This window comes from Tauraco erythrolophus, chromosome 12 (assembly GCF_009769465.1).
Source record: "Tauraco erythrolophus isolate bTauEry1 chromosome 12, bTauEry1.pri, whole genome shotgun sequence".
Classification (NCBI taxonomy): Eukaryota; Metazoa; Chordata; class Aves; order Musophagiformes; family Musophagidae; genus Tauraco; species Tauraco erythrolophus.
The window spans coordinates 19303510-19327275 of NC_141476.1; the positions used below are offsets into that span (position 1 = coordinate 19303510).

The 23766-nt window shown below is 49.9% G+C and overlaps 1 protein-coding gene across 2 annotated transcripts in view; it reads left to right on the plus strand.

Annotated features, from left to right (window-relative positions):
• The first annotated feature begins 1509 nt into the window (after positions 1 to 1509).
• The window catches only part of BSN (bassoon presynaptic cytomatrix protein), an 89579-nt gene continuing 67322 nt past the window's right edge, over positions 1510 to 23766 (plus strand). For both annotated transcript variants that reach the window (XM_086618982.1, XM_086618983.1), the window contains exon 1: positions 1510 to 1679. In XM_086618982.1, the coding sequence (XP_086475108.1) occupies positions 1510 to 1679 (170 nt within the window). The remainder of the gene's footprint in view (positions 1680 to 23766) is intronic.

Consider the following 23766-nt stretch of genomic DNA (forward strand, 5'->3'; position numbering starts at 1 on the left):
AGCAGGGCACCGGCAGCCGGGGCCGGGCTGCACCCGGGTGCGCGGCGGCTGCTGCGCCCCTCGGCGTGGTCTCTGGGCTGCGGCCCGTTCCCCGCCCGGGGGTGGTGGTGGGGGCGGCGGGAGGAGCCGCGGGGGTGGCCCGTCCCCTGCCCGCCCGCCACTGAGTCGGGCTCTGTTCTTGCCGGCGGCTTTAATCCCCGCCGCCCTCGTTAACCGCCGGCGAGATTCGGTGTAATTGCGCCGTTCCAGTGCCCGGCCAGAGCCCCTGGCTGGGCGGGGCGCTCTCCCGAAGCTCTCTGACCTCATCAGGCAGGCTGTGACCTCATGCGGAGAGGGCATGGCTGTTGGCTGAGCGCTGCATGACCTGATGGGGAGGGGGAGTGCTGGTTGGCTGGGCTCCCCATGACCTCACTGGGGAAGCTGGGTGCTCGGTGGCTGAGCCCAGACATTAGGGGAGTGTGTGAGCTCACTGGTTGGTCCCTGTGATGTCATAGAACAGCAACGATGGTCATTGGCTGAGCACTGTGTGACCTTGTGGGGGACTGGATGCTTGTTGGATGAGGGCTCTTTCACCTCATCAGAGAGACTGTGACTTCACATCAGAGCCAGTGTGCTTACCCTGTGGGTACTGTGTGACCTCACCGGGGAGCCTGTGACCTCACAGGGAACTGCATGCTCATTGCCTGGCAGTGAGTGGCCTCCTAGGACAACCCATGACCTCATGAGGTAGCAGAGTGCTCATTGGCCAGTAATGTGTGACATCCAAGGGCTGCTCGTGACATTTCGGGGAGCAGAGCAATCACTGGCTGGCAGAGTATGACATCTCAAGGCAGTCCATGACCTCATGAGGGCATGGGGCACTCACTGGCTGGCAGCGTGACATCCTGGGGCAGTCCATGACCTCATGGGGGAGGAAAGTGCTCATTGGCTGTCAGACCATGACGTCCCAAGGGAGCGGAAAGCCTATTGCCTGGCAGGGGGTGACATCCTGGAGCAGCACATGACTTCATAGGGGAGGGGGATGCTCATTGGTTGGTAGTGTGTGACATCCTGCAGTAGGCCATGACTTCATGGGTGAGTGAGTGGTCATTGGCTACCGGAATGTAACCTCATGCAGGAGCGAGTGCTCATTGGTCGCCGAGGCGTGACCTCACGGCAGAGCAGATGCGGTGTGAGCGCGCGGGGCGCCGCCTGGCGGGCGCGGGCGCTGCAGGGCGCCGATTGGCCGGTGGGCTTGGCGGGGCGGGGCTCCTCCGCGCGCCCGCCGTCGCCTCGCGCCGCCATTGGCTGCCGCGGCGCACGCCCGCGGGCTGGGGGGCACGTGCCGGCGGGGGAGGCTGGAGGGCGGGGCGGCGGGCGGCGATTGGCCGGGCGGCGCGCGTGCCCGCGGCGCGGGCGGGCGCGGGGCGGCGCATGCGCGGGGCGGCGGGGGCAGGCGGCGATGGCGGCGCGGGGCTGATGGCGGCGGAGGCGGCGCTGCGCTGAGGGAGCGGTCCCGCCCGGCCCGCCATGGGCAACGAGGCCAGCCTGGAGGGCGGCGGCGACGACGGGCAGCTGCCGCCCGCCGCCGCCGCCGCCGCTGCTACCGGGGTCCCGCCGCCGCCCGCCGCCGCCAAGCCGCCTTCAGCACCGGGCGGCGGCGGACAGCTCCCGGGCAGCGCGCCCGCGCCCGGGCCCAGGTCAGAGCGCGCGGGGCGGCCGGGCGGCGCGGGGGGCGCGGGCGGAGGTGCGGGGTGCGGGAGCGGCGGCGGTAGGGGCGGGGGGCGCGGGGGGTGTGGGAGCAGATGGGCTGCGGGGTCGTGGGTGGGTGCGTGGGGCAGAGCTGGGGCGGGGGGGTGCCGGGCACGAGCGTCGTGGATGCGGCTGGTTGGGGGGTGCGGGGGCTGTGGGGGGGCAGGAGGTGCCCCTCGGGTGCGGGTGTACGGGGCGCGGGCAGGTGAAGGCAGGCAGGAGGGGGGGCGAGGGGTGCGAAGCGAGGGGAGACCAGGGTGCGGGTGGGCAGGGGGAAGGCGGCAGGTGGGTGGGCATTGGAGGTGGACGGGGCTTAGGGGGTAGATGGGGGCACCCGAGGCAAGGCACTGCTGGAGGGTGCAGGCCCGGGGATGCCTGTGGGTGCTGGGGGGAGGCAGGGGTGCAGTTTGGGGTTGGGTGTGGGAGAGGGACGGGGTGCCCTCGATGGGGAGCACAGCTTTTTGGGGGCAGGAGAGCAGCAGGAGCTGCCCAGTGGGTGGGGGTCCAGCAGCGAGGGCCAGGGCAGCTGCAGGGGGAGCGGGGTTAGGAGGAAGGGGGGATGCATTTCGGGGTGGGGGAGCCTGGGCCAAGTGGGAGCAGCAGCAAGAGGAGGAGGGGTCCTGGATGGGAGATGGGGCCCAGAGGGCAGCGAGGGGCACCCAGGGCTTGGGGGGGATTTTGGGGTGCAGCATGGAGAAAAGGGGAGGCAGAGAAGGAGCTGACTGGGGCTCTGGATCTGTACGGCTGCGATAAATGGCGGGTGGTGAGCCGAAAGCCAGGGAGTGGGCTTGGGGGTCTGGTTGGGGTGGGGGGACACGGGGTGGGTAGCACGCGGGCGGCAGCACTGGGGCGTGCGAGCGCCCCAAACGCGGCCACCCCAACCGGAGCCAACACCAAACGGGAAAGGCCGTTATGTAACAGGAGGGACGTGCAGCCCTGCCAGGAGTCATCGGTGCGAAACCTCGCGGGGAACCGGGCCGAGCCGCTCTCCTTCCACGAGGAAGAGCCAGCTGGGAGGGAGATGCTTCGGGAGCGGGCATGGGTGTGGGATTGGAGATATTCCTTTTAAAAAAGCCAATCCTCAAATACCGTCCTCTCTGGAAAAACAAAGGCGAGGAGCAGGAAGTTGCACGGAGGGACGCGGGGCACTCAGCGGGCGGTTCGCCCACGGCGCGTGGCCGAGGTGGTGGCATTTTGGGCTCTGTGCCTTGCCCGTGCAGCCACGAGCGCTGCTCCTGTTGCTGGTTGTGTTACTTAGAACGCAGAGAACGCAAGCGGAGCCCAGACGGGAGGCTGCGGTCTCACCCGGTGCTGCTTTCCTCTCGCTCCCAGCCCGGCCGGCTGCAATCCCTGCTTGCAGGCTGCACGTTCTCATCCAGTCAGGATCGAGGGATCCCACAGGGTGCCCGAGCTGCGAGCAGGCTCTTCTTTGTAAAAATCAGTTAGCTTTTGCACAGAGAGCATGAAAAAATACCCCTGAGCAAAATCATGCCCCTTTGCCTTTATGTTTTTCCAGTTCCCCTTGCTAACGAGTCACCGGCCCCTCTGCTTCGGATTCTGCCAGCGAGAACTTGTTCATCGGCTGCTTGTAATAATTTACAATTAAATACCCACACGGCTGTTCAGGCCGGCGTAACAAGATCAGCCGAGGGAGCCGTGCAGATCCGCCGTCTCTGTCTGTTTTCGGCGCTGCCACGGGGCTCCCCCATTGCTACATGAGTTTGCTGTTGGGTACCGGGGTGGGGGGTCCCCGGGGGCTTTGGGGGTCCTGGAGTAGAGGGGGCCGGCAGGGTGGAAGAGCATGGTCCTGCAGCGCTGGCCATCCTTGCTCTGCTCCAGCCAGAAACACCGCGTTGATATCGGTGCCGTGCTCAAGCCCTCGCACGCCGAGCTGAGGCTCCTGCCTCTCCTGGGGAACTGCTGCCAGGGAGCTGCCCTCCCTTGCAATTAATTAATGCAATTAACGATGTGGGGCTCTGCGGGCTGGCGGTGAAGGCTGCTGCAGAGCGGTGGTGGGATGGGTAAGACGCTGATCTGTGCCAGTGTTTAAAGACTGAGTGTGGGAGGGGTGTGGGGAGCTGTGATAACGTTCAGGGATTTTGATTCAAGGTAACGTAGTGGAAATGAAGGGGAAAAAAAAAAAAACAGGCCTGACAAGAAGAAAGTCATCTCTGTGTGATGCAGGAGCAGGCACGTAAGATAGGCCAGATGCTGGAAGAGGTTTAGCAGAGCACGGCTCGTGCCGACTGAGCAGCGGGTGTGCGGTGCAGAAGTACTGCTCCAGAATTCCCAGGTAACAAGGCAAGAGAAAGTGAATTTCTCTCAACATTTGGGCAGTTTGTTTTTTTTCTCTGAATTAAGTACCGTAAATCTGTATGCAAGCCACTGAAAACCATGGTAATATCGCTTTTCTATGTAATTTTTCACAACTTGCTCTGCCTTTAAGGTATTCAGATTATTTCCCTGTGTATGTGGATTTTGGGATCTTGTATTTAAATTCATAACAACTGTGTTCAGGAAACTGTGCGTACGCTACAGAGAGACTTCAGAGAGTAGAGAATGTCTTGTAGAAGTAACGTCGTGTCACCGGGTTGCAACATCTACCCCTGTTTATAAAGTTGATTTTCTGCATGCTTCGGGTGAGGCGCGGCGGAGACGGGGAGCAGCGGCGCTGGAGGATGAAGGGGGGGCGCGTGTGGTCCTCGGCTGCGAGGTAGTTATGGGCTCTGCTGGCGGGGCACAGCTCCGAAAAAGGCAGACGCGGGGCAGGATTGCATCAAGTGGGATGTTTGCAGTGCAGATGAGAAGACCTTCCCCTTGCGCAAGGCTCTGCTAAATCCTCACCTAGGAGGGCTGTGCCCAGCTCTGGTCCTCGGGCAGGATGGTGCTGTTGGAGGAGGGAAGGAGGGAGGGGTTACTGCTCGTCTGCCCAGGCAAATGGAACCTTCATCGCCTGAGAGGAGATGAAAAGATTGAGCGTTATTAACCCGTAGGATGAAAGGAACATAAATTAGTTGTGGATGTGTTCAGGCTGAAAACTTCCCAGCTGCCTGGCAGCGCAGTCCTGGTTCGCTGCTCCAAAGAGACCCCCTCATCAGAAGGGACAAGCCCATTTTACGGAGCAGCTTGATGGATTGATGAAAAGGAGTTGGATGGCAGAGCAGGAACAATCCCAAGCTTAGAAACGTAGCTTGGGGCACGGCGCTTGAGGTGGCTGTTTTCCCTGGTATCCTGAAGAGAAAGACTTTATTGCTGTTTCTGATCGTATTTGTCTGTGCATGATTTGTGCCCGATTCATTCAGGTTTTCAATCTGTCCACTGCTCAGCTGCAGAGCTCGCAAAAGACTTTTTTTTGCTACCTGGATGCATGAGCTAAGGCTGAAGGACAGGAGAAGGGAAGAGGGTTGATCTCCTGGGAAGCGTTGAGGACCGGCCACAAATACTCGGGCTGTCAGTGGGAGCAGCAGTGCTTTCAGCATGGCTGTTCCTCCGGAGCCTGGGAGATGCGTCTTGCAAACAGCCGGGCTGGCTGCAGGGCTCCAGGGTCTGGAGGAAGCTTTCTCCCACGGCACACTAGCGGAGACTGCTGGGATCTTTGTTTTCCACGATAAAGAAGCTGCTTTGCTCAGTACCCTTGAATTTCTCAAACCCCCAGGTAGGCACGCTGCCAGCTGAAGGTCTTCAAGTGACCGAGAAGTTTCCAGTACTGAGCAGGCTGCACCTCCCGCGTGCACTGCAAGCACCCTCGAAGCCTTCGCTTGGCTTGGAGCTGCACGTCAAGCCTTGGTCCTGTTTACCCTGCTGTACGTTCAGCGTCGGTCTGTTGGGCGGTCAGGAGAATCAGGCAACAGGAAAAAGCGTGGTAGGAACAGGGCTGAAAGCAGCACTCCTCCAAATTCGAGAAAATAGCTCAAGTTTGGAAAAAACAGTGTGGTTCGGGTGCTCCATTCTGCCCTTTTGGTGGCTGACTTGATTTTGCTGGGTATTGGCCTGTTTTCTTGCTGCCGTAGCAATAACAGGTAATAAGTGTATACGTAAAAGTAAATTTTTTTTTTTAAAATCAAGTTTGCCTGTTTTTTTTTTAAATGGGCACTTTTCATAAGCTTGCAGAAATTAGCAGTCAGTGTCCATTTTCATATTGCTCTGCTAGAAAGAAAACAAGGCTGCCCGGTGGAAAAGCGGGCTACGGGCAGGGCTGGAGAGCCAGCTCCGGGTTTGCTTCCATGTGCTGCTGTCCCCAGAGAGACTGAGCCCTGAGCAGGACCTTACTGTCAGAGGAATCACTGGAAAACCTTTTCCTACAGTATTAAAATAGATTTTTCCTGGCTTTTTGCTGAACTGTAGCACTCTGGAAGAGCCTGCCACGCACCCATGCTTAGTAAGTATTGGTTTATTTGCTGTAAGATGTTGGAGGGTCAGGAGGGAGCTGAGGCTGGATTTAAGCGAGGAGAGGCAGAAACGCAACGTTTCAAGCTCGCAGACCTTGTGTGAGCGAAAGAAAAGGTAAAAGGAGGAGTGCAAAATGGCTTATTTGATGGATCACGTCAAAATATTTGCTGTGTTAAATATTCCCCTGGGCTTCGATTCATCTTCCTCTCCCATGACGGGCAGGCGGTGTCAGCTGCGACGCGGCTCCCCTTTAGCAAGGGGTGTTTTCCATACTTCTGATAGCTCTGGCAGCAGCCGTGACGCCACTGAATTTAGACGGCACAATCCTGGGTGCTTAAGTAACTCCGAAACCTCTGCTGTGAACGCGCTCATCAATATTCAGAATGTTTGGCATGAAATATTAATGCCTTTATTTCCAAAACAAATACACAGATTTGCAATCCGCTTCACAGGTTGGGGCTTCTCCCTGCTGAAACCAACCTGGATGTTTTAACGTTTGCTGCCCGAGGGGCTGCTGGACCTGCCTACGCTGTCTGCTTCTGCTCAGGAAGAAAGACGTGGCAGGATTTGTAAGGGCTGATTTCCTTCTCTCCCCTTGGCTCGTGCTGGTTGGAAAGTTGGAGGGCTCTTTGGCTCCTTCCGCTGCATCAGGGCCACTTTCTGCGCCCCAAAATGCTGAGTGCTGGTGCTCAGCCTCTTCCACTGGCCTTGGGGAGCAGTGCCGCAGCTCGAGCGACCGCGTCCGCTGGAACCGGTGGGTCCCGGCACACCGCGGGTCGTGCCGAGCAGTGCGACGGGCTGGCTTCCGCTTCTCCAACATGACGGGACAAAGCTGTTTCTTTTCTCTTCTGTCTGAACCGAGGATGTATTTGATGCTTCTCATCACGTTGCTGATTCAGTGCAAACAGGTACTCAGTGCTGTGGCGTATTCCTGCAGTTTATACTGGTTTGGGGAATACCCGACATGCATCTGGACACCTACATGCCAGAAAAAAGCCAGGCTGCCTGCGGCAAGCCCTGCCTCTCCATGCAGCCCTCTTCTCTCGTTCCCCAGCCTGCCTGCCACCATGGCACGCCGTCGGCCCACGCTGTGTTTCTAGTAATCCCCTTGCAATACCAGACTCGTTTTCTAGCGTGTGAGATGCACATTGGGGAGGATGTGATGGGCAGTCAGGGCACAAACAGCATTTCCCAAAGGCAGGTACCTCGGTAGGGTGGAATGGGCTCCACAGCAATGGTGCTCTGTTTTTTCCCTAAATGTGGAGCTAAGATGATCACGTTGTCTTTACTGATGGGCACCGCTGCTCCTGGACGCTGCTCGTTTGTTTTTTTTTTTCTGGGCTGGTGAGTGACAGCAAGTGCTGATGGTCATCCCAGTCCTACACATCATAAACTGTTATGAGTGTTGCACGTATATTCTGGAGATTGAGATCGTTGCTGTCGAGCCATCACTGTGTTTTCAAACGTCTGTTTGAATGACAGATTTGTTATTTTTGCATCAATCCATGGGTGCGACTGTTCTTACAAACAGGGGTTTGGTGTCTTTTTTAGTGCCTGGAGGTGCTGAGCTTCGACGTGACCCCGAAGCGCTGCTGTGCAGCCTGTCAGTCATCACCGGGCTTGGCAGACTGCTTTTCATGTCACTGACGATGAAAAGTTTTTATAAATACAGTGAGCTGGCTCCCTGCTGAGAACACCCAGTGCCTCCAACGAGCTATTTAGGAGCCTGCAAGAGGGAGCAGTATCGTTGCATCCTATTAGCGCTGGCCGGTGATTTACGGCGAGGCTGGAAGGCATGTTCCTGGGGGCTCCTCACCCATACTCCGCTGATATGTAATGTCAAAGATGACTTAACTACGCTGGTGATGGTCTCTTGCTGCCTCTTGGCCTCTTTAGAGCTTACTAGTGTGTGTTTGATATCAAGGATAGACCCCAGCCCCATTAACAGACTGGGGGCAGTGGGTTGATGGGGCAGGAGACAGCACTCACTGCCCATGCTGAGCTTCTCAAAGGCAGAGGAACATCATCCGCCAAGCCAAGAAGAGCTGCTTCTGAATGCCATTTTTTTTCTCTCCTTTTTTTTTTTAAAAAAAATGACATAGTTTGGCTTGAGACAAAAAGCGATGGCATGCCATCCGGCCTGACTGCTGGCCCTGGGTGGTAAAGATTGTCGTGATGGCTAACAAAGGTGAAACAAAATCTGGAGCTCAGAGGCCCAAGCTACCAACTGGCAGTGCAATCTATATAAACAGTGAGCATAAATAAGCGTAGCAGCAGTTTACCAGAGGGTGCGATAGGATGTATGATCACACAAAGCTTAAATAAAAGCTTCGCTTCCTAAAATATACAGTCTCCCTCAGCCCAAAATATGGTTTCTGCGCTGTACAGCAGATTAGCTGTTCGTACTGGCTTTATTCCCCCTGAAGATGTGATTAAATAGTTTGGTGCATTCTCTTTTGTCAAAAATGATTTACTTGTGTTTCTAGGTCATTGTCTACAGAGGAAAAAGTGTGTGTATTTAATGTGGTAAAGTGTATTAGGCATCTTCTAAGAAGAGCTACAACAAAAAAACCTCTTCTCCTGCCCAGTCTGCTTCTTGCCTATCAGAGTCCGCAGACCTTTCTCCTGTCCTTGTCTTTGGTGTCTCCTGCAGCAGCAGTTCTTCTTGGAAACCCATTGCTCTTGTCTTCCTCTTGCTTCCTGATGTTAGGAAGAGCCTTTACCTCAGAGCAACCAAGAGGAACATCTCCACTCAGACACCGTTAGTGTTTGCTGATGATTGACTCAGTTATCCAACAGCCAAGTGATTGTATCAGTGGGCAAAGGTAGGAGCACAGGACTGGAGAAGACCTCTGAGCCGTTGCCCACTAAGTAGACACCATTAGTCACCCCATCATATAGTCCCACTATCAAGGTGACGACTAAGATCTTAAACGAGATACTCTCCTTCGCAAAGCCAAAACACAGCTTTGTTTTGCCTGCGGTAGTCCAGGTGTTCGACACATGCAGATATAGTTTAACTTCCATGTGTCTTCCTGAGGGATAACAACTCCTTCAAGCGCAGGTGCGTTCGAAGACTTGGACTTGGGCCATCCTGGCTAGCTGGTTTCACAGTGGGGAGGGATGGTGACTGGGATGTTCAGCCATTTCTGGTTCCACAGCCAGACGATGGGGCAGGTTGCATGGCTGAGACACAGCAGGGGCACGTGGGTCAGGACTCAAAGCTGCGCCTTTGGAGGTGATGTGATGGTTCTACTCTTGTCCACCATGCCCCTCTCCTCCGTGTTCACAGCCAGGCAGCAGGTGGTATGGGAGGTAAGGAAGGGACATCCTCTGGATACCAAGTCTTCTTGCTGCGTCACAGTTACGCAGTGGCTTCTCAAGTTGCAGCAAGCTCTGCCCAGGCCCCTCTGACCCACAAGAAGCTCTTTACCTCCTCCCTGAAGACTGTTGAGGCCGTCCCTGTGTTTCTCAGTGTTTTCTCATTCTCTGTGAGTGGGCTCCAGTGCCATGCTGTGACTTCTGCCTGGGACGTCCTGCAGCTTCTGAAGCCCCATGTGAGGTGCAGGCTGCCATCTCCTCCCTGGGACTTGCTGCCTGTCCCACCTGCACTCATCTGAACCTCAGCTGCTGGAGCATATTTAGCTGCTCTCTATGAGAAGAGCATCTCCTGCCCTCCTCTCGGAGCGTTTCCCCCTTTTTTGACAGCTGTAACACCACCTAGAGCAGGCAGATGCTGTAGGGAAAACAAATCCATGCTGGTTGAGAAATGCTGCTGAATTTTGAGTTTCTTCGAGCAGGTTCTTTGCTTGGCTCTGGGACCTGCCAGGGACCATAGTCTCTCAGACGTGACAAAGCAGTTTCCCACACTGAATGGTTTTCAGATCAGGATTTGACAGCTCCTCTGAAGACTGCAGGAAAAAAAAAAAATCACCTTGTGACACCAAAATGTTGTGGATGTGACAAAATTCAGTGTTTCGGCCGATGTGATTGAGGTTGGCATGCCCTCCTCCATCCGGCCCCGGGTGCCAGGGGCACAGATGTCTATGTAGGTATTACAGGGTAGGGAGACTTTCAGAGGCCAGATGTCAATAACTGAGAACAGTCTTTGAACCTTTTTTCTTTTTTTTTTTTTTTTCCTCCCCTGCCAGTAGAACGTTGCTTTTTAGCCTGTTTTGATTCTTTCCTCGCAATGGGTGTCCACAGGCTTCTCCAATTGCCCAGAGGGATGCAAGGCTGATCCCGAGCTCAGACCCTGGCTCCAGCAGACATCGCTTTGCAGGACTGGTGCTCTCCTGAGGATCATACGTCGTGACTGTGGGGATTTACTTTGGAATTTGGCTTTATTTATGGATTTTGAGCTCTGTTAGGAGACACTTGGAGTACGTGACCTCTTCTGACGTGGTCTCAGGGTGCTCCTTCTCAGGGTGCTCTGTCCTTGGAAGTTGTACATGGGTGTGAAGTCAATGCTAGATATGTCTTCGTCAGCTGTTAAATGGATTCAGAGGGATCCTGCCCCTCTTGCCAGCCCGCGTGAGACCCAGCTGGGTCTGCTGTGGGCTCCCCAGTATGAGAAAGAGTCTGTTGGTACCTTGCATCATTCCGGCACCCGTCTAGACTTGAGGAGCATGAGGAGATTTTGCCATATTTAATGCCTGCAAAAGGATGAAATTGTGTGTGGGAATTACTTTTAAAGATTGACATGTAGTAGCTGTTAACCACTTTTTTATTTTTATTTTTTTAAACCAGAAAAGACAGATTGCACCCTGGAAAAAAGCGTGGTGGTTGTTGTTTTGGTTTGGTTTTTTTTCCTTTCATCTCCTAAAGAAAACATTTCAGTTACAGATATGTGAAGTTATGAGTTATAAAATAAGAATAGTTGAAATTTGGAAATGTATAATAAGTTCTTAAGGGACTTGGTAATTTGCCTTCCTCTTGTGTAAAAAAAAAAACAAATCAGCTGATAATACAAAGCCTCTGAAAGGCTTGGGGAAAACGCAATGCTGAACTAGATTTTTCTCCACGTTGACTCTGAGCTGTACTTTTTCCTTTGATGAAACATGAAATTACTTTTAATTTATTTTGTTCCAATCCTGGTTACATAAACTATTATTTGATTGTACAGCTGGACTGAGAAACTGTAGGAGGTCTCACATTTAGGATTTTGCTGCCTCTTTCTCATTAAGCCTACAGACTGATTTCTTAAATGCACCTATTAATCTTCTTAGGGAGACAAATCGTTGTTTGGTTGGGTTTTTTCTTTCTTTTCTTTCATTCTTTCTTTCTTTTTTTTTTTCTTTTCTTTTTAAACACTAACCTCCCAGTTAACTGCCAGAGTAAACGCTGATGGTTTGAAGCCTTTCCAGGTACGTCTGCGCTGCAGTTGAGCGAGGTGATGCCATCACGTGTTGTCCTGGCCAGTTTGGTCTAGTTAGTTAAAGCACTCAAGGTGGTCGCAGCCTAAACCGTTCTCGTTGTGCTTGGCAATAACCTCCAAGTCTACAGGATGGAGTAATGCATTTTTTTTTCCATTTTAATTTTGCAGTATGCTTTTTCAGTAGCTCCTCTACAGTAACTTGGGTTGTGTTGTGTCTGGAACTCGTTGTGGGGCTCCAAGTTTGGGCCCCATTAATGGAGTCCTTGTGGGACCAGCAATAGGATGCAGCGAACCGCGTGTTGTCCTTGAAGTGCGCAGATCTTACCCATATTTCTTCTGAAGTGCGTCAGCTTTTTTCTTTTGCCCACCAATGGTAATCCACCATATTTTGGGTTTCTTTTTACCTGTTTGTAGCAAGATTTCTCGATGGACCAGGCAGATGTTGGTCCGCTGCTCTTGCGGACTTTCTCTGCTCTCCTCTAACTCTCTGCTGGGAAGGGCTCTTAGGAGGGTGGGGGAGCCACTGTCAGGCTGCTCCCAAAGCACATCCATGGCCTGAATCTCCTCTGATACGAACTTACGAGATGTCTGCAGCAGATAGTGCTGGAACACATTGTGTCGGGGCCAGGCGGCATCGGTAGCTTTCCGTAAATACTCCCGACGCCGGCGTACGTGAGGAGGCGATGCTGGGTTCTGCTTACGTCGCTGTAAATTGGTCCATGCTGCTCAGCGTCTGCCCCAACTATCCCTTTTTATTTATTTAGGGCAGCTCCGTAGTCCCAAAGAACGGAAATTTCCAAGCGTGCTCCTTTTCTGCAAGTTGTTGTGGATGTTTTGCTTTGGGAATCCTGTAGCTGGGGAGCACGCAAGGAAAGACAGGTTATTTCCAATTCATATAGAGTGGAGATGTTTGAGTCTGCTGGTCCTGCAAGCGCAGCCCCAGCCTGCCCTCCTCCCTCACCGTCAGATCCTACCGCCTCGGGCTCGGCAGTGGAAGAGGAGCGGAGGGGGCAATGTGGTCCTTTGCTGTCCTCTGAAACTCTCGTGGTGGTGATTGTCAGGGCAGATAAAGCCCATTTACTGCTTTATTAGGCTTGGTTTGGACTGGTGACATGAAAATTATGACAGAACATCAGTTCTTGCCTGAGTGGAAAAGATGGTCCTTGTTATTACGTTATATGCCATTGATTACTGTAAGCTGGCCAAAATAAGGCATCCAGAAACATCACTCTGGGAGTAGACTCGAAAGAAGTATCTCCATAGATGTCCCTTTTGTACTGTATTTTATCTGCCTTTCTCATCTTGAAGTCTCTCCTAGCTGCACTGGTCACTGGATTGGGATGTGATTCCTGCTGGCCATACAACTCAGTTTCATCCAACCCATGTTGATAACTAACAACTTACTTTAGGTCTGTTCTTAATGAAAAATACGATCCCAAACACTCTGAATTAACAAATTATCACGTCTTTCTTTTTCTTTGAAATGTGCAAACAAAATCGACGAGCTGCTTTGGGTAGTAATAAAATGCCTTCTGCTTACCAACATATCTAAAATCCAGTTCACTTACCAAGTAAACTCATCAGCCTTAAATTTTACCTGCGTCCATTTCTGCCAAGTTAAGCCTTTTGATGGGACTGTGAGGGCAGATACATCAAATACACAGATGTGTCAGTCTCTCTGGGGACAGATGTTCTGGTCTGAGGTATGCGCGGCAGGGAAACGCGCGCAGGGACAAAGCGCCTCAAAGAATTGCAGATGCTGGAGAAGCATTTTCCTTTGATCCTATAAAGAATTTGGCAGGGGAATTTCAGACTCTCCTATTTCAAAAGTACATTTAAACCGAACAGCTTGAAATACTGAAGTTGATGGTGTCTCTAACAGTGTTGGTAATGTATTCTTTGGGTTTGCTTTTTCTTTCCTGTTGTGAATAACAAGTTTTACACACAAAAAAAAGATTGTTAATTGTGAGTTCGGTTTGCTGTTGGCATTTGAGTTTCCAATTCAAATCTCCAAAACCCAGAAAGTGCAAATCTAAGCCACACAAACAACTATATTGTTGCAGCCCCAGTCCCCAGCAGGCACTTGCAACCATGGTCTCCTCTTCAATAACAGACATTGTTGGACCACGTCTGCTGATGAAGAGAATGTCAGGGATGGAGAAACTTTAGCAGCTGACAAGTGTTTCTGACAACCACAACCTGATGTGAAGTTTTCACCCAGTGGTATCTGGCCGTGTTGGACACGAATGTCTACTCCTTGCAAGAAGGCGTGGGCTCATCGGTTTTACCACGTGCCCCTCTACATGCGCAGTACTTGGAGCTCTTCAGGAAGGACATGAGTTGATCACTGTTTCCTCAGTCCCTGTCCAAATGATCTTCTCTTGATTTATCTTCCACACCTTAGATGTCAGCTCTTCTGGTAACCTGAGACAACAACGAAAAACTCGTTAAGGACCTAAATGGCCTGGGGAAGAGTTAGAGGGGCGATTATGAGGTGGCCAAAATGTGGCGAAGCGCAAAGACACCTTTGCAAGGTGGATAAAAAAGCTACAGTTTTTCACAGCCACAAAAAAAAATATATATTGGGTCTCGTGTTCTGTTTGCTCAGGCTCAAACAAATAGGCGTGCAAAGTCAGGATTTTTCTCTTGCCGCTGGCTGCAGTCACCAGGAGCTGCTTGTCTCTCTGCAGTGTGGTAGTCTGATTTCCTCTCCTGGAAATTGCTGTTTTAACTGGGTTTTTCTTTCCTTTTTCTAAAAATACAAGCCGCTTTCTTTCTGGTATATCATTACTGCCTCTTTTTTAACAGCACTTCTCTTTCTGATGGATCTTCCTATTTTTTTATGCCTGGAATGAGTGTTGTTCCTCGTTCCGGGCTGAGTTCGGTTGACTCAAGCTGTCACGGAGATGGATAATGATACATTTTTTTGCATCAGCTTTTAATTTTGGAGCATGGGTGGAACTCATCCAAAAAAAAAAGGGCCCTGCAGCCTTCCCAGGCTCTTAATGGTCAAAAGCAAACTTCTTGCTGCCGGGGGTTTTGTAGAAGCATGGGTACCAGTGGGTGGTGTGGACAGGACCGTGAATGCTGTCCGGGTGGAGCCATACCCCTGGGATTGACCCCTTTTTACCCACCAGCAGCAAACGGGTCTCACGTTGGAGCACTTATCCACAACGGGCCAACAGCTGCAGAAATAAATCTCTCCAGCTCCTGGACGGAACCAAGCCTGAAACTCAAAAGGGAGCCTTGCAAAACCAGACCTTCGTGCCACTCTCCGATGGGGGAAAAAAGCCAGAAGCAAGTCAAGAGAACAGGCTGCCTCTGCTCTTCTCTTTGAATTGCTTTCCAGAATGCGTTTTTCCCAAAATAACTTAATTGTCTATTTTTTTGTAGATTGTTCTATATTTGTTGATGAGCATTAAATTGACATTTTCTGAGAACTGTCCAAAATGGCTCGAAGAACTCTTTGCAGAGTGGCAATATCTCATCTAGAGCCCATCGCTACGCGTGGCTATGGTTGTCTTATCTTCCGTGCGTTACTCTGCTTTTCTTGACCTTGGATTTCACCTGCCACGGCGTTTCAAGACATCCCTTTCAGGAGAGCCTTCTAAAGCTCTTTCCATTCAGTTTTAGCTTTGAATATGCTGAATAAATTTGTAGGGCTCAGCAAACTTCTCCCATCGTTATTCCCCTCCTTCCAGGCCATTTATGAAGATGACCCATTTATCCCACGGCAAGGTCCTGCAACTCTGCGTGTGAAAACTTGACCATCTACCTCTGTCCTTGGTGTCCTAAATCGTAACCAGTTATTAACCCACAAGAAGGCTTCCCCTTATTTCACCATCTTCTACTTCTTTTTTTCCTTCTTTCTTGCTAGATTTTTATCCTAACATTTTTTCTACTGAGGCGATTTTTTGGACTAATCCTGTACGTGAAATGATTCTGGTGTGGGAACATTCATAAATTTCTCCTTAGCAAACAGCGTGGCAAAGGTTGGGTTTATCTTTTCTTTCACACTCTTGCATTCCTTGAATATTTCTGTTGCATTTCAATTGTCTTTCAGTTTTTCTGATTCTTTTGCAGATTTCCTATTTCTAAAGTTTTAGAAAATCTTTGTTTTGGCCCAATTTATGAGTTGTTCCTGAAGGGATTTTTTTTTTTTTTGCATGCTTTATTAGGTTTTTAAATATAATTTGCCAAAATATGGTGGGTTTTTTTTGTTTTTTCCTCATCTGAATACAATTTTTACTTTTTGAAGGTTTTCCTTTTACTCCTGTAGCATTATTTGCTCCACTCTTTAATTACATTGCCTTGTTATGGCCACGTCTTAAACCCTTTCTTGACAGTGTGTGTTTTGCCTGAGGCCCTGTAATGCTAACAGGTGCCATGGAAACTTCCCTTTCTTACCCTTCCACCTGCTGCTTTTCATTTCTTTTTAACAAACTTTCTCACTTGTTTCTGATTTAATTTTTTGTCCACGTTTAAATCTAAATATGATAGTAGTCGTGTGTATTTGTGGGTTTTTTTCCAGTCCTGCAATAGATTGAAGCTGAGCCTCTTACGGTCACCGTTACTGAAAGTGTCTGTGTTCAATTTTGGCGTCTCAAAGCAGGCGCTGTGCATGTCGTGGGACTAAGTCGAGAGCAGGTGGCTTTATTCTGCGTTGGTTTAGGGAATGGTTAACAACCTAAGCAGAACGTCGTGTTGCTGCCAATTAAAATCAGAGAGGCTCTCAAGGGGAGCACGTTTATCATCCTAGATTTACAAGATAAGCTTTCATGAACCGTGTGCCGTAACAATTCCTTAGCTTCATGCTGTGGTTTATCTTTTGGCTTTGCTGGTGTTTCATAACTACAGCACGGTAATTCCTGCTGTTAGTTTTGCTAAGACAAAGGTCTTCAACTGAACATGACTGTGGCAATCGGCTCTTTTACCATTTAATTGCTGTTGCCTGGTGATGAGATGTAAGTGAACGGAGGCAGAGGGCAGCAGTTGCTCCTTGGCTGGGGTACTCTACCCGTCACACTTGTCCTTTGTGGTGTTGGCCGTATTTTCGAGGTTGTCATGACCCTTTACAAATTACATGATTTTTAACGTGCGTAAATGACTTGCTCGCAGCAATTGGTTGGACCTGGGAAAGGTATGAAGGCTGCACATCGAACAGCTGGGTGGAAATCAGATTGAAGGGATGGCTGTCAGCCCATGCCTCGCACTGTCTTCTGGGGACGTTTATCCCCGTTTCAGCTGCCCTTTCACTACGTGCTCCCTGGTGTCAGTCACAGGGCTCTTCATCATTCCATGTAGACCTTCCAAGCCCTGCAATAAAGAGGAGAGGAGCTCTGCAAGCAGCAGCCTGCTTTACCATCCAGCCTGCAGTGTGCCCCGACCATGGCCACCCCTAGCCCTCACCTGAATTAATGTAGGGTTCGATATGCTTGATGTGGGAGAACTTAATGAGTCCTGCAGTCGGGCAGACGTGCTGAGCATCCTCCCCTTCAGCAGTATCCTTGGGGCCAAGGACTGAGGTGCCCACTGCCTCCTCTCCTTCCAGCTCTCCTCAAGGGCTCCAAGGCTGGTCTTCACCTCCACTGATGGTCCACTGACCTACCCACTGCACCTGTACACCGGAAGAGCTACCATTCCTCTTTACTTTGTATCTTCCAGGTACTTCCTAAGTGCCTAGATAGATGCAGACACTTGGTCAGAAATCCAGTGAACCTTTCTGATAGCTCCACGTTGACCCCAGGGACAGCGTGTCTCCAGGCACGATGGAGCTGGAGGTCTTGCTTTGCCTCTGTGTGCTTGTGGCTCTCAGCAGCTAGCTCTACCCCTGCTCTTGCCCCCTGCGGCTAATTGCATCATGATCAAGAAGTGGCTTCTGCTCTGTCTCTGGAAGATTTACGTGTAGTTTTCTGCTATCACAGAGGAAACAGATTTTCCCTGTCGCTGAGGCAGAATGGATATCGGACACCCCACTTATCCCTGAGAGATTTTAATGCTTTGAAGTTCAAGATCGTAAATGTTCTCAGCAACAGTTATATCACTTGAAAAGGAGACCTGCTCAAATCTTTCAACCTTCAGTGTGCCTGCTCCTGTACAGCTATCTCAGAAGAAATCTCATTGATATATATTGGACTGAGATCATTACCTGCAGGCTCTTCTGTCATGCCAGTTGCTGGTGACTCTGAGGAGCTTGGCCAAGATCCTGACAGCAGTGGCAGCACGTTTCAGGCATTGGCAGGTGAAAGAGCAGCATGTGAGGGTCTGCAGATCACTCGGTGACTTTCTGGCTTGCGAGAGCTCATGAGACATATGCAAGAGTCTCCCCTGGCTCAGGTTCAGGTCTTGGGGTTCATAGAAGCCGCTCTGGACTCTATGGGGATCAGTTTCCTTGCATTCAGTGGCAGATGTTCGTCATGCTTTACAGAGCGTGACTAGTAGAATCTTGGGATTCTCTGGAGAAAAGTTTGGAGATGCTGGGCTGGTGGGTGTGAGCAGCCCTTGCTCTGGTTTTATGGTGCAAAGCGCTCTAAGGGAGATTGCTCTTAGCTCAACCAGGGCCAAGTTCAGTGCAAATTAAGTATTTATTTGCCACTTAGCAAAATTGAAATGGGATGGAATTAGAATAGAATTAGAATAGAGTAGAATTAGGATAGGATAGGATAGGATAGGATAGAATAGAATAGAATAGAATAGAATAGAATAGAATAGAATAGAATAGAATAGAATAGAATAGAATAGTTAGAAGGGACCATCATCTAGTCCAACTGCAATTGATAATGATTCACAAACACTTACAAAAAGGCAGTGCGCGGGAACGAAAATTAGCAAGTAAATGTCTATTTAGAGCTTACATCAGTCATAAACCCCTCTTTGGGTACGTAGGATTCAGCTAATAAGGTGGCAGATGGTGCTTCGTACAGCAGCGTGAGTGACGTTGATGCGTGAGCCCGTTGCCGGTTCTCGGTTGAACTAGGCGTGATGCTGGTAAGATGGAGGATAACGGGTTTGTGGTGAACTTGAGGCTTTTCCTAATCTTGACTTTGAAGTATACCGAGTCATGCACCTCTGATGTGGCTGTAAACTGGAAAACTTCTGGTTCTTGTTCCCTTTCCATGGATTGTGTAGACCTCTACGTTTTAAACCAAGGGAAAAGCTGGCAACACCGCTCAGTGCGTTATCTTCTGCAAAGCCAGGGGCCGGAGGAGGCGGGTGGCACGCCGTGCGTCGTGGTGCTGTTTGCCACACGGCAGCGTCGTGCTGGGACGTGGTTGCTCTGGGGAAAGTCGTTAATCTGGTGCATTAAGTGCAAGGGGCTTGTGGCACCGCCTGCCTGGCAGCCTCTCCTTGAAGCCCAGCCCCGGTGGGGTTGACCAGGGAGGCCGAGGACGTGAGGTTACCGTGTTCCTCTATATTTATGAGAACAGGGTGGAGGTTAGAGACCCGAGTGATTGCCCAGATCAGGTGAAAGCCTTGAGCAGGAGCTCAGATATACTATCCAGCACCAGGAGATGCGCGTTGGGAATGCCTTGGTCCCAGGGAAAGTGCCTGACAGAGGCTGCGTCTTATTTGACGGGGATCAAGCAACCCTGGAGCACAAAGCTGCGGGAGAATGGGATTTTTCCACTGCTCACAAAAGCAATTCATTAAACACCGCGGCCTTTCAGCAGGGTGCTTGTGCTGACACCTGATAAAGTACTCCCTGGCAGTTTGCAGTCACCGTTTCATATTTTCTGTTTTGTTTTCGGTTGTGTGGCATTCCTCATTTTGAAAGCATCCAGTACACACTTTTCCAGTGTGAACTTTGTCCTGTGTGGACGTAAGTGTGGTTAAGTCGGGGGCACCTGTATTGAAGCAGATGCTGATTTTGAATTCTGTAACTGCTTCTTTTACCTGTTGAAGCAGGGTCCAACGCAGGATTCCCCGTGCTGGACGTAGCACTTTGAGAGCTGTGAAGCTGCCGTCAGCACAACTCCCGAGCTCTGTGGATGTTTTAGCATCACTAGTGTGAGACTTTCGGTGCATGTAGCTGAAACCGGAGGCCCTCCACGTCAGACTCTGCCTTTTCTGTTTATTTATTAAAAGGTTGCGTGTCCTATTTTCTAGTCTGACTTGCTAATAGGCAGTATATACCAGCTAATATTTGATATTATCCCACGCAGCTTCTATGCCGACCTGTAAACATTAGGAATTATGTTTTTTTCGAGTCAAACCCGGTGCTGTTTTGACCTAGAGTGCAACTCCCCTTTTCCTTAGCTACCTCTTTTTTTTTTTTTTTCTAAATAGGTTACATTCAGTGATTCTTAAAATCAGTCATGTGGATGTTCACATCAGGTTTCAGTCAAACCAACTAGGTCAAATCTCTGCTCGTAGCTGAGCAGCTCTAATTCTTGTTCGTTATCCCAACCTCCCTCTTTTGGGCGTGAGCGTCTACACGTCTTCTCTCTTTTCATGCTTTATCTTAATTTGTTTGCTTCTCGTACCCTTGGTTTTACCGCAGGTAAACAGTCATTTGTTTCCCCTCTTTTTCTACTAATAGAAAGGACTTGCTTGTCCCCGTTTTGCTTATTTTTGATATAGATGTGAAGCTGGGAGCTCCCTTCCATGGACAAATCCAGCTCTTCTTTGGAAAGCCTGAGCAGGGCGTGCTCTTTGCGAAGTGATGGCGATGGTGCCATTTGTTTTCATGTTCTTTTTATATACTATAATGTAGTAATTAGATCGGTTACCCAGCAAGCAGGAGACCCATTTGAATATCCACCAGGCAGGGAAAGGGATGCAATCCATGTTTCCCAGCTGCGTAAATGGGCAGCAGCTCCCAAAGGGTTTGCTCGGCTCAAAAATGCCGAGCCCCCATGGATGTGAGTGCCGCCGGGGTTTGGTGGCAGCTGAGCAGATGGACGTGGCCGGTGTGTTCAAGGAGGGGAACGTGAAATTTGGGGGAAACTGCTGCACGTCTCTTGAGTTTTTCCACACACCATGCCTGAACGAGAGCGAGTTACCAGCCACATGTATAGATTTTGGTTAATGTCATTGCTGATTTTATAGCAAAGATGTGAACGGTGTTGGCGTGTACCTCGCGTGGTTATCGCTCCCAACGTAGCGTTCTGTATGAACAAGGAGCTGCTGACACCTCTTGGGCTGCTGGCTCCAAGCTTGGGTCTCATCTGTAAAATTTAGTGGCACCAATGAACCCACATGAGTTAGATTAGAGCAATGCCCTCCTCCAGGCCCCGACTTCACCTCGGAATTCCCAAATAAGAAGGCTGTACCGATTTACTGGAGCGGAATTGTAAAGGAGTACTATGTCATTGTATTGCTTTCATCTTTCCTAAAGCTGCTGACATCTTTTCACTGGCTCTGCCATGCCGTCAGAAGTTAGGTTTAGGACAAATGATTTTTTTTTCTGAAATTAAACGTTAACCAGCAAACAGTCTAATGTTTGTTTTGGCTGTAAAAAGGATTTTGTTTTTAAAGCCTTCCCGATTCTTGCTGTTGCAATGAAGAACAGACATTTTTACAGAAGGGAAAAAACAGACAGAAAAAATCTGAGGTGCTTGCGACATCTTACACAGCTGAGCTCGATTCTGTGAAGGATTGCTTTGACCCTTGGTTTTCATTATGCTGTTCATGTTTCTGATCATCTCCATCAGATGTTCCCTCCTAGTCCTTCTCCAACTCCTCCCAGCCTGCCAGGGCATTGGCACCAGCCCTAAACAGAAAGGCTGGTTTCATCTCCCGAGTGGAACAAGGGAAGATCTGCACCTTTTTAATCAGGAGAAGTATCAGATGGAGAAGCAAACCTGGGTCTAAATTAATCTATCGGAGTGATTTTTAGCTCTGCGTGGCAAGCAGCCTTGCAGTTCAGCCTCTTCTCTTGCACGGAGCTGAGGGTTAATTTTTGTAGCCCCTCGAAGGACTGTGGGAGCTCAGCAGACCTGGGGGAGGTTGGGCAAGCAGAGGGCTGGCAGTGGGCATTGCTTCGGCTCGCTGGGCTGCGCCAGGGTGGGGGGCTGGTCGGTTGTGCCTTGGTTTGTCGCCGTGTCGGCTTTATGCTGGAAAAGGAGGGAGTTTTAGAAAGCAAGAAGAAAGCCGTTGTTTTTTCAATTTCAAAATTAAAAAAAAAGGAAAGAAAATGGCATCTTCCCAGCTGCCTAACCTGCCGGTGATTGTGGGCAGATTAATAGAGCTGCCTGTCTGACCTTCTCCTGATAAAAGCCTTAATGGGCAGAATATAATAAATGGAAACCTCGACAGTGTAAAAGTTAATAAGCTTAGTCAAACGCACTTGATATTTTTTCCTTGGACAAAATTATAACTCGGCTGGTTAACTGTGAGAGCGCTGCTGAATTCGGACCCTGCGGAGACGTTTGGCTGAGCATCACCCAACATTTCTAATTCAGCAATTAGGGTGGTGCAAGATCAATACAGCCCCTGTCAAACGGGTGAAATCCTGCGTTATCAAGATATCTCAATCTAATTGTTAATGAACGATCTAGTGGCACTGGGGGGGAATTCCTTAGGAACCAGTGAGCAGCTCGATGCTAGTTAATGTTTTTATCAGTGATAAAGGAGACTGTAATGAAAAAAGGGGATGAGCTGCAGTTCAGATTTGTGTAACAACAAAAAAACCAGGATTCATAGATGGGTATAAGACATACAAACATCAGAGCATCCTGGCAATGAGTGTGGCCCTGCGTCTGATTCCGTATGACCGTTCTCATAATTCATTTATTCTCTGCAAGGCCAGGTTGGATGAGGCTTTGAGCAACCTGATCTAGGGGAAGGTGTCCCTGCCCATGGCACGGGGGTTGGAACTAGATGACCTTTAAGGTCCCTTCCAACCCAAACCATGCTATGATTCTTTGATTCATGTTCTTTCCTGGGACATCTCTCCTGTATTTAGTTAGAGTATTTGACAGCTGATTCCTTCTGGTCTTAAAATTTCACGGACACATTCAACTGGTGCAAGTGAGAGACAGCCCAGCCCATGTCACAGGGTGGCTGAGGCATCCAAGCTGATAACTTGGATAGTTATCAACTAAATAAATGCAGCGATGAAATAAATGCACAGAGTGAAACTGCTGCTGGGAGCGGGACAGAGATAGTGCATGGCATTTCTTTGCGCCTGAAAAGGTGAAGGGAGCTGGGAGGGAGCCCCATCCCAGGCTGGGAGAGCATCTCCAGAGCAGGACCATCCCGGTGGGCAGCGAGTGCCCAGCTGCCCTCCTCCCTCTTCTGCACCAGGAATGATGCTCAAGGCAAAATTACAGCACCTTGTGTATTTTTTGTCATCGATTTTTGCATTTTCAAGAGAGCCACTGACTGTTTTGGGTAGGAAATGTAGTGAGCTTGTCCATGCTGTCTGTGATGGTTCCTCTTGATGAGCACAGCCTTGGAGTTACAACGCTCTTCACGTTGATTTGCTGCAAAAAAAATCCCTCTTTATTCAAAGAAAGGTACTTGAACTAAATAAGCCAGACTACTAGTACTACTAATACCAGCTGCAAAAATAGGTAGTAACTACTAATATACTGCTAAACACTTCTGCCATGGGTAGCTGCTGTAAGTTTTTTCCATTTCTCACCGAGCTGGGAAGTGAAGCCGTAGTTGGGTGCTATTTCTGTGGTCAGAGCTGGTTTGGAGTTGGGATTCCCACTTGGTGGCAAACGTTTTTCTCATATCAAATGGGAACAAAAAAAAATTGAATTTTGAAATTTGCAGTGGAATAACCATTCTCTTGTTCCAAACAACAGTTTTTTGACTGTATATACATTAATCTTTTCAAAGAATTTTGTTTCAGTATTGTTTAATACACCATTAGGATAGTATATATTCTAATGTATACATGCTGGTTTTATAACAATTAAATTCTGAACTCGAGGGTGTCGTTATTCGCGCCGGAGGAGCGGCGTGTTCAAACGACGCTTGCGTCAGGGCCAGGTGGGGTTTGCTCTTCAGCCTGGAGCAGATCAGTTAGTCCCTTATCGCTTCGCTTTGTTATTACCGTGCGTATTCCTCCTTCAGAGAAGTGGGTTTCAATCTGCAGCCAAAAAGTATTCCCAAAGTGCTATTTTAATATTTATTTTAATCTGACTTCCTATTACTGTGGCAACATGCACTTTGAATTTCATTAGTTTTATGCATTTAAGTTCCCTTTTTAAACCTTTATAAGGTCAGACCCTGCTTGGGTAAATCAACAATTTATTAAATTTGAGATTCCGAGTAATGTTTTTCCTTAAACAGCTGTAGATCACAGGTAGTGAGGG